The following is an 11,213-nucleotide window of genomic DNA, read 5'->3' as shown; positions in this document are numbered from 1 at the left end:
CATACTAAGTAATATATATATATATATATATATATATATATATGATAAGAGAGAAATTTCTGTTAATACAATAAACTCTAAGACCTGGATGTGTCAATTTGATGCACCTGTTATACCATATTTTCCTGAATTGCAATAAAAAATAATAATTTGAAATTTCAGAATTACTTTTTACAGGTTATTTTGCTTAAGTAAATAAAATATTTTATTTTTATATGTGATATTTGTAAAAATTTGCATCTTTGAAATTTTGGAAATATTTCATTGATATATTTTGTTCATAAACAAGTAGAAATGCTTACCTTTGTTGAAGATTTTAATTACTCATTTCTATGTCTTCTTTTAAAACTTTCCAATAAGATTTTGTCTTTGTTTTGATTCAAAAACAAAGCATGCACTTTCACTGTGTTTTTAATAATTGGGGGTCAATGGTGTACAATAAAAACACTACAAAAATAAACTTAGAATTTACTAGCTGTGACACTTAATGTTAAAGTTAATTACATTATTTTTCTATTGGAAGAGTTCTGTGTGGACGAATAACATAATAACTAGCACATTTTATCTACAGTACTAAGGTTGAAGAGTAACGAGTTGTATAAAGGGACTAAATTCCTACTAATGTTAATATTCTGTGAAATATTCATCATAGAAAAGTACTTCTAATTCTTTAGTATATTTTTATGACTTACAGCATCACTACAACAACATGCATGTCTTAACAATTAAATACCAGCAAGATTCAATTACAGAGCCAATTTCAATTATATTTGAAAGAATGTAATAAATATGTAATGATATGTACTCTGTATGTTATCAACAGAGATAAAGATAATTTGTCAATCTCTGACAAATGCGCATGCAAGTACAATAATAAGGTGTGGTATTTGAATATATCATTAGTTTTTACCTTCTTGTAGCATTAGATTTTTATTCTGAATCTATTCTTTGTTCTGAATATGTGCAAATTTCACATAACATGTGGTCGAGAAAACTATTAAACTGTTTGTTTGTTTTGTTGTCAAGCATAAAGCTACACAATGAGCTATCTGTGCTTTAATGTTTAATACAACATTGTGTAGAAATGTCAACAGTAGTGTTCTTCAATGGTTGTTCATGTGATATCTACAGGTTACAGCCCCAACTATGTTGTAATGAGAGTGACCAATCATGTGGCTAGCATATTTTATTCTGGGTAAATGTAAAGTTTATTTGAAACTAGGAAAGCTGGTATTTAGTTAGCCTTAAACTTCTCCTTCAACTAGTCAGTTAAGTATAGAACTTCCAGGAGAAGCCACCTAGAGCGATCATTTAAGGTAACTGCTCTTCAAGTACATGCACCACATTTAGTGTATTACTTTTATCGAGTGTCATTATTTCACTTTACCTTGACTCAGGTAAGTTTTAATTACATTTCATTATCAATATTTTGACTGAATGTCCTGTTATCTAGTGAAACTATCCAATAGCTTAAACATATTTTCAGTTCACCTCAATATGCCACAAGAACTAAAACACATCTGGAAAAGCTTAGCTTACATAACCAATTAGCAAGTTTCCCAGTGAAAATCTTTGGCTTTAAGTAACATATTATGGTATCTTTTATTCCTAATAAGATAAAAATTTTGGAAAACTCAACACTGCCTGATGATGCCCTATGATTAAATATCATACATAAAAAATTATAAATTCAGACTGAACAGTAATTTACAATATATTTAAAAGGAGGAGGATTTTAACAAACTGAGGTGTAAGATCAGAAAAGTGTCTGTAATAATAATAGTAAAACAAGCAATACTTACTATGCTCTTCATTAAAGTATGACACTACTGGAGTATGTTCAAAATTGGGATTATTTAATGTGTTCTCATGGGTAGATGCTTTCTCTGTTTTAGATTGACAATCTGTTCTTAAAGTTCGATAGTGATCAGTAGCTGAGTGACGTTTGGAAACTACACAAACCACAGATATTTCAGGCTCATTTTCTGTATGAATGTTATCTTCCAATGAGAGCGGAGAGTTACTTGAAAAGATACTCAAATCCTTTGAGGGAGAAACATCTGTCTCAAAACTGGGAGAGTTACAGGTTCCACTGGTTAATATTTGAGGGCTGGGGCAGTAGCTAGGTTCTTCTGGCTCCAAGGACTTTGAATATGCAATACCTAGATCCTCTTCAACTTCACTATTCAATGAAAAACTGGCAATTTCTGTACTAGTTGCACTGATCTGAGACTCAGTGACAGCCACATGTGTTGATAAAACTGATGAATTGTTTGAAATTATGTTGTCAACTGTTTGGTTTCTTTTATCAGCTATGAATGCTTCCTGAAAGTTATTTTCCTTGTGTTTGTGTTCAGCATATTCTTGCATTCCTTCAGCAACAGCTTTTTCATTAACTTTTTCAAATATTTTTGCTTGAATTGTTTCCTTTTCTGGTATAGAAGTTTGTTGGGATATACTAACTTTAGTTTTTCTTGTGGCAGTGCACAAATGATCATTATGTACTGACTGTTTATTAAGATGACTCTCAACATAACTTTCCTGAAAATTTTTCTTTTGTTCATTAACAGAATTTTTTACTTCTTGCTGACCTATCTGATGTTTGATTTTCTTTTCTCTGCAAGTGTAAAGAGGAGAAGAACATGCAGCCAAAATGGCTCTTGCATTGAGCTTAGCTATACGTTTACAGGTTTTAGTATTAAAGACTTGTCCTTCTACCTGTACAGTATTCCGTTTCTTACACTTCAATGAGGTTTCCGAGATCCTTGGATTATTTCTTTGTTTGATTTTGTTTTTAAATCTGAATGCTGTTTGCATTTTTTTAATGTTACTTTCATTTTTCTTCTCTAAATCTCTTTTCTCTTTATACAAGTAATGATCAGTTGTTTTGGAACTATCATTTTCATAAAGAACATGAACTTTTGCCAAGGCATTTAGACTAGCCACTCTTTTAAAACGTGGTTTGTCGAGGTTTTGATCTTGTAAACTTTCAAAATTTGTGTTTTTTTTTAACCCATACATATGGCTTACTACTTTGGAAAACTTGTCAAGTGATAATTTTTTCTTCATTTCCAGTTTCTCATAACTATTAACATTAGATGCTTTTTCAATCAAATTTCTTCTAGTTCTACTAGTTTCTGCTATTATTAATTTTGTTTCATGTCATAATTTAATTGATTACCAATGCAACAACTGTTTTCTAACATTTTCAGTTTTTATTTAAAAACTCTGACTTATGTATGAGTAGAGGCAAATTGCTAAAGCTGCTTCACTAAAACCTGTATAGCAGGTTTATTCAGGCTGAATCATGTTCTCGTTTTTTCTTTAATATGTGCCAGAATTTGTTTCTTCAATACTTTCTTTTTTCCTAATTCTTGTATAAAAACTTTTACATGGGAAACTTGATCACTTCTTTCAAATTCTAAGGACTTCTAGTCATCTTTTATTTTCACATATAATCTTGACTTTAAACTCATGCCCACTTGTAAAAACTGCTTATAGTATATGATCTTCAAGATATCCTTATTTAGGAGTATGTTTTCTTCTTCGTTATTTCTGAATGCAAAAGTATTATAATTTATTAGTTTTTTTTCTTACTACAATGAGAAACATATTCGCAAAATAAAATTTTTAATGAAATATAAATGTTAAGTCATTTAACAACCATTTATTTAAAAAACAAAATATTAATGAAGATGTAACCAAAAACTCAATTTATGATTTATTTTCTTATCCAACTTCTCATGGATATTGTTTCCTAATTTCACACAAAGTATTATTCTACTTTGAATCCACAACTAAGTACCATACTGATTATATTAAGAAAATGTTTGGAAAAATTTTACAACTAACATTCTACAGGCAGGATAATTAAAAAGAAGGATGTTGCAAAGGAATTTAAAAATACTGTTCCTTCACTGACTGATGTTTCAAAATACTTGCACTATGGATAATATATATTAACAATTAATCAACCTTGTTAATATAATCTAGAACTGTTCACACCTGCTAATATATTATTGCAATACAAACTGATTTAAAGCAGTACATAAATGCAGTTCTCACAGTGTACACTGAAGTTATGCATACATAATAAAACAGACGATGTGCCACTTTGGATAAAATTTTGTACAAATTCTGTACAAAGAAAGTATGTAATCAAATCTATAGGAAAAACATTTTAGTTATCCCAACATGAAAATCTATAAAATCTTCAAGAAAGCATAATGCAAAATTAAATCAACACATGGCTCAAGTTAAAATGGAAGATTGAAAATAACGGGAATTACTGAAACTTGGTTAGATTTGGATAAACTGGTGATAGGAATTATTTACAAATAATTTTATTTTTAAAAGAGAAGATGAGGCAACTATATATATATCTATGGGATTAACAGTATTTTGTTAGAAACGAAGACAAAAAATGGTAGTCAAGAGGTTGAACCTTTATAGGATACAATCGGAGGTTTCAAGGAGAGAAAGTTTTTAATTGGCTATTGTTATAGGCCACCTGAAAAGACAAATGATGTAAATGAGAAATTGTATAGTGAGATCAAGGTGTTACTAATAAAGATACTGATGCAATAATTATAGGAGATTAACTTTGGATACAATGATTATGATTGTGTGGAGTCACAGAGTCAACCAGAGGGGATGCAAGTTTGTTATTAACTTGCAAGAGCTGAAGTGTGGGAAACATTTGGAGGAAGAGTGATCATTGCATATCTAACTTCGATGTTTTGCTTCATTTTGAGATAACAGAAATGAAATTTTAGTTCCTACTTTTTAAAAACCTAATTTTAAGATTTATCATTAGTCAATTGGAAAGATGTGTTAATGGGTGATGTAGGAGAGATTTAAGAAATGTTTAAAAATAAGTTGTTATTAATTAAACAAGGCATTTCCCTAAAATGAGGAAAAGGATAATTGGGAAGATTAAACCTAATTGACTTACTGAAGACAAAGAAAAAATTCTGGGGTAAAATTTAAATTTACAGATATGTTAGAAGATTACAGAATTGTGTAAAAGCTAGCTAGATATTTGGTTTTTTAAAAAAAAGGGAATTAGGAAGTTCAAAAGAGCTTATTAGAAATTGCTGGTTGATAATATTCAAACTAACAGCAAGGATGTTTGTAAATAGGTTAAAAGTAAAAAAAAAAGAAGTTAAAATGAAGATCGGGCCCTCAAAGGATTTTGATGACAAGGTTTTTTTTGTCAGAAACTATGAGGTGGCTGAACTTTAAAACATTTTCTTCTTTTCTGCTTTTATAAGAGAAAAAAAAGATATTAGCAATATTGCTAACCCTTAGTATTCTATGGGAAGTACTGGAATTCATACAAATCACATAGATATTAATCCCTGGTGGTAAATAGAATGATTTAAATTAAAAATAGATGAAGCACCAAAGCTTTTCTTTAGGATTTTAAAGGATGTCAAAGAAAAATATTCAAGCTTCTCTCTTTAATTTTTGGTAGGTCAATAGACAGTTGTCAGATCCCCGAGGATTGGAGGGTTGCTAATGTTACTCCTTATTTTTAAAGGGGATGATAAATTTCCTTTAAAATTATAGACCAATTAGTCATACTTTCATAGTGGAAAAAATGCAGGAGTTTTGTAAAATTCATCTTGTTAAATATAATATCATAAAAATAAATCAACATGAATTCACTAAAGGGAAATCTTCTCTTACTAATCCAAGGGTTTTCTTTCTATAGGGTAGGGGGAACTTCTCCATAAACACAATCCTAGATTTTTGCAACTTTTATGGGTTTGTTTCTAATGATAACATTTGGTGTGAAAAAGTTAAGTATCCTTAAAACTATATCACTTTAGATCCCTATAATGGAGTTGCACCAGCACTTAAATGCCCAGTGCCACATCAGCCACCTAAAAAAAATCCATCTTCTCACACAAAATTCTGAGAGAAAACCTCTACTTATATAGTAACTCTTTTTGAGAATGTTGTATTACAAGGATGATGGAAAGGGTACTTATATGTAGATTTTTGAAAACTTTTGATAAAGTGCTAAAATATTAGCTAAGAAAATCACATTGCTGAGGGTTGGAGAAACATTAATTAATTAATTGGATTGCAGGATGGTTATATGAGAGAAATCAAAAAGTTATTATTAATGAAGTTTAGTCTAACTGGACCCTTGTTACTAGTGGTCAGTGCTTGGGATTTATTTGCATTAATGATGTTGATATGGGAATAGTTAGTAAAGTATGTAGATACGATTAAACTCTTGAGTATTTTCAGCTGTACTGATGATGTTCAGATACTAAAGAATGATTTGAATGAATTGGTTTGTTGGACAATTAGTTACCAAATTAAATTATGTTTACTTATAATAAGTGCAAAATAATGCCTTTTGCTTATGACAATTTGGAACACAAGTTTAATATAGGTGGTAACCCATTCAATAATGTATCTGAGGAAAACAATTTGTTAAGTGTTGGATAAGTCACTAAAGCCATCAAGGTAGTACCCTGTTGCTGGAAGCAAAACTAACAGAATTTTAAGACATATTTTTAGACATTGTTTACAAGCCAGACAAATGTAATTATCTCTTTATACAAAGCACTAATTAGGTCTCATTTGGAATACTGTGTATAGTTTTGGTCTTCCTATCTAAGAAAGGATACTGACTTAATGGAAAGGGTTGGTTCAGAGAAGGACTACTAGGATGAATCTGGAGATGGAAGGGCTATTTTGTGAGGGATAGGTTAAGATCTCAACTTATTCTCTCTTAAGAAAAGGGCAAGATAGGATAATATTGAAGTTTAGAAGATTATTTGTAAGATCAGAAGGCCTATATATTAGATTATACCAGAGGAAAAGAGAATAGAAACTTATGATTTGAAAAAGACAGTTTAACTTTTCTAACAGGGTGACTGGCTTATATAATGAGTCGGTGTCAACAGTAGTGTACACTGGCAGTTTACAAGTTTAAAATGGGAATCAATAATTTCCTGCAGAATAAAAGGTGGGATTAAGGTTTTACTTTTTCTCAAGAATGGGTGTGCATAACAGTCTCGAAGGACCAAATGGTGCCTTGTTGTCTGTATGCTAAGCAAAATCAAATTATACTGTTTTCTAGATCACATTATATGGTGTACATATATTTTTGTTGATAAAATGTACAGACCAATGTGTTTTAAGGTTCAACTGAAATGCATGACAGCTTAATTGTTACATTAAATGAGCAATGTTATTTTCAGTAAACAGTGGAATAACTTACTATCACGTGCATTAATATATTGTATATTGAGTTCTTTCCAGATTTTGCTGGATACATTTACTTAAAAAACAAAAAGTAGTTTTATTTCAGTTTTAAGTGGTGGAAATATTTTGGTGTCTGTTGAGAGAGTTAGATGATCTTTGAAGCTATTATCAAATGGCTTAGTCATAGTCAAACTAAAACTGATTAAGATGCCAAATAGTTGTCAAATCCCAATATAATCTAAAAATTATGCAGAATTTGTTACTAAATTATGCCACAGAGTTAGTTAGTGTTAAATTACTATCAAGCTACACAACTGCTTACATTTACAAGTTATGTAAAAGCTAAAATACACACTTTAAAGAAAATTTAAAAAAATTGGCACCATTCTTCAAGTCATTATAAATGAATAAAATAGTGCAAATAATAATAATAATAATGAGCCCAAAACATATTATAGAAATATACAACTATACAACATACCGTGACTTGGGGGTCAAAGCCGTAATCTAAACATCCACTAACTTTACTTAAGTACAATAATTTGTGCTTTTCATTCAGTTTTTGATAAGTCAGCCAGATCTTTACTTATTCTTTACCTCAATGATGTCAGAAAAACATGTAGGTTAAACAAGTCTTGATACAAAATGATAAAAACCCTATAACTCGAGCACTCCCATAACATATAACATTCCCAGTTTGCCCCTGAAAAAGAAGGTCCACCTTATGAATACGCACTCGGATTAAAGGGTTCTTATCATTTTGATACTTTATATTGTTCATTATTTTGACTTCATAACAGGTATGTCTTATTATTATCATTCCTGATGATAATATACCTTAAAATATGTACAATGGATAAAACTATGTCCTGGAAAATTGATGCAATATCATTAAATAGATCAAACCTAAGGTCATCAATTGGCAATTTTTTTTTCTCAAATATATGTTAACTAATAGGCAAAATATAAAAAAAATAATGAAGAATTTAATATTATTAATTTTCTGAAACTGGCTTACATGCACTTTTGAAAATACCCATAAATTTAAAACAGAAAAACAAGCAATGTAACAGAATATATAGTGTTTCTTCTGATAATCATAACACTCAATAATTCAGTCTTGTTTAAATACTAAGTATGCACAGTCTCTCTTAATGATTTTCAACATTTTGATCATATCAGCTCTGATGAATTTCAAATAAAATGAAAAAATTAAAGTACCAATTTTTAATTATTTTATTTCATGCCTTAATGCTATTTATGACACAAATGAATACAGCAATCCTTCCCTATATCCTTTCCAGGGTCAGTATTTTTTCTACAGCAAAGAAATCAAAAACTGAAAACAGTGCTGTAAACGAGAAAGAATTTTCGATGGATAAGTTATAAAAAAAAATATATACTAAAACATCCAACCATATTAAGTTAATGTCTGTAAGGTAAATTTTTGTATGCATACTTTTGTTATGTTCTGGTAGTGTTAGTTTATTTATACACAAGTCTTTCTCAAATTAATGGGATAATGACAAAGAATCAACAAAAGATTTCAGTCTTGTCAAAAATTGTGCCCAAAAATTTTGTATTCACTAATGCCAATATTTCCTCCAATCATGAGATAAAAATATTACGTTTTTATTTCAAAAGACCTGGACCGTTAACTTTTAAACAACATAAAATAAAAATTCCTTATAAGGATCTTTATCTGTCATTTTATACAAATTTTTACAATTTACAAGTAGAGTTGCTGAGTGAAATAGAGTAGTTTTACATAGCATTAGTAATAGTAGGCCTATAAGCTGTAGTATAAACTGAAATACAAATTTCTAATCATTGCTGGTGGAACTATCATCAAGCACCATTACAGATATATAATTACTAACTTTTAAAAAATTTAAGTGGAAGATATTAATAAATGTGCCAATGAGCAAAGTAAAAAAACAGTAGTTCATGGGATATGGTCTATCAAGGTTATCTCTTCCAACTACCAAAGCCAAAAAAGCCCCCAAAGCATCAATAAATCAACCACAAAGTTCTGATAAATATGTGTTACAGCATAATATTAACAAATATTATTATTAGCAAAATTGCAACACAATACCACAATCTCGGAAGCATTTTAAGTTAAATATTAACTTGTACCTTAGTTACAGTAAATATTTTACGTATTTTAATAATCATATAAAACATAACAAAAAATCGTTAAAATTTGAACAATTTATTATTTTATAATACAAGTCATGATAATACCTAAATCATGGACTCCTATCACCTGGTTGGTTCCAACAGAATTTTGTTGAAAATCTGGAGGTAATACAGCTTACTTTGTACTTTTTAAATTTAGTAAAACTTAGAAATAGAAGTTAAACTTATACAGTTAAAGCTGATTGATAGGGACGTTAGGCTTAGTCACATCTAATATTATTTAGAATTTTAAACATAATAAACTACAGTATATGTGACAACTGATACTTCTCGTTACTTTGAAAACTGTCCTACAACTAGTACAGAATTTTCGATGTATGGACTCAAATTTCAAAGTCAGGAAAAGGGTGTTTTTTATGACGATGACGTAGTCACGTACAAACTTGCTTCGCAATGGACGACTAATACTAATAATATACCTAGTCATAGACTATACCCTTCTAGAACAGCAGAGCAGACGATACCACTACTTATCAACTACGTCACTTTTGAGATTTATTAAACGCTAAACTCATTTTTTAAGGTAATCTCAGGTCAGGGTGAATGATAAGATATATTATCTTTTATGTATTACATCATTTTCACCGATATGTACAATACTCCGTCTAGTTATTAAATTAATAACTTTTGAATATTAATTACCATTGGTGAAGTTTGTAGTTATTGTGTGTCACGTTATTTAACACATTATCAGCGTTTTACATCTGGCAAAACCAATTAAGAGATTCTGCGGTCAAGTTTAATACTTCCACAAAATATCTTTCAGTTTCACATAACTTTAGCATACAGATATATAGATTTATTCACAATTAACTACTTATATATGTGGTTATGTGTGGAATTTTTGCAAATACATGTAAGTATGTAAATATACATATTAAATAAAACAACTTATTAAAGTATAATCTAAATTTAACAGGAGATCTTGCACACTAGACATTACGTATAATAATGGAATAAGTAACTGGAAGCATATGGTAATTTCAACGCATGAAAGTGTGACGAGCAACCATACCACGATCAAAAAGGCGAGCAACATCGTTACTAGCCGAGTATATTACTCTGGCAACCATTTTAAAGTAACTAAAAGTGTGAAAATTTTAAAGAAATCGAAGACTGAACAGTTTATAATTAAATTGAAATACAAATTTAATTAAGGTATTTGATGAAAAAGATGGTATTAAGAGACTATCAAGTAAGTAAAAAGTAATTGTTACGTCTCCGTTTGTTAATTAATTTTCCGTAACTTCGTTCCGACGAAACTTTAGCGACACAAGTCTTTACTTAATTAAACTGGTTTATTCTTTCCGAATATAACTTTACGATACACTTAATTTCAACATTCGCGCTAAAACAAACACTATAACGAACAAACGTTAACTTCAACAATACCTTGTGACTGCAGATCAATTATTCACTACCTACACACACATTATCATTGTCCCGTCACGTTGTCACCCTCTTATATATACCAGACTACCCTATATCTAGTAATCTCCCGACACTTCCCGAAGGTTCGAGAGAACGAGTCACGTGACCTCGCTGACGTAACACTGTCCCTCCTTAGTATTGTTCGTCCCGAACAATAGCCACTTACAATAAACCAATAACAATTAACAATAACTTAATTAAATGTACAGAATTACAATCACAAAATTACAATTCAATAAAGTCTCTTAATTTTACGGGACGTATCTTCTTCCGTACTGATCTCCGTCTTGTTGGCTTCTGCTTCACGTGGGGTTCATCTGCTTCATCAGTAAATGTCTTTTCGTCAGTAACAG

The 11,213-nt window shown here is 30.1% G+C and overlaps 1 protein-coding gene across 4 annotated transcripts in view; it reads right to left on the bottom strand.

The window, feature by feature from the left end:
* Positions 1-9,835, bottom strand: part of LOC106457177 — a 14,808-nt gene extending 4,973 nt beyond the window's left edge. For 3 of the 4 annotated variants that reach the window (XR_002610093.1, XR_002610094.1, XM_013916570.2), the window contains exons 1-2: positions 9,475-9,835; positions 1,803-3,555 (exon numbers count right to left, since the gene is read on the bottom strand). Coding sequence is in view for 2 of the 4 variants with exons in the window: in XM_013916570.2 (XP_013772024.1) it covers positions 1,803-3,069 (1,267 nt within the window). In the remaining 2 variants the exon portion in view is untranslated. The remainder of the gene's footprint in view (positions 1-1,802; positions 3,556-9,474) is intronic. The other variant, XM_022383017.1, reaches the window with a different exon arrangement.
* Positions 9,836-11,213: the final 1,378 nt, after the last annotated feature.

Source organism: Limulus polyphemus, unplaced genomic scaffold, assembly GCF_000517525.1.
Source record: "Limulus polyphemus unplaced genomic scaffold, Limulus_polyphemus-2.1.2 Scaffold300, whole genome shotgun sequence".
Taxonomy (NCBI): domain Eukaryota; kingdom Metazoa; phylum Arthropoda; class Merostomata; order Xiphosura; family Limulidae; genus Limulus; species Limulus polyphemus.
This window is presented reverse-complemented; position numbering and strand designations above follow the sequence as displayed.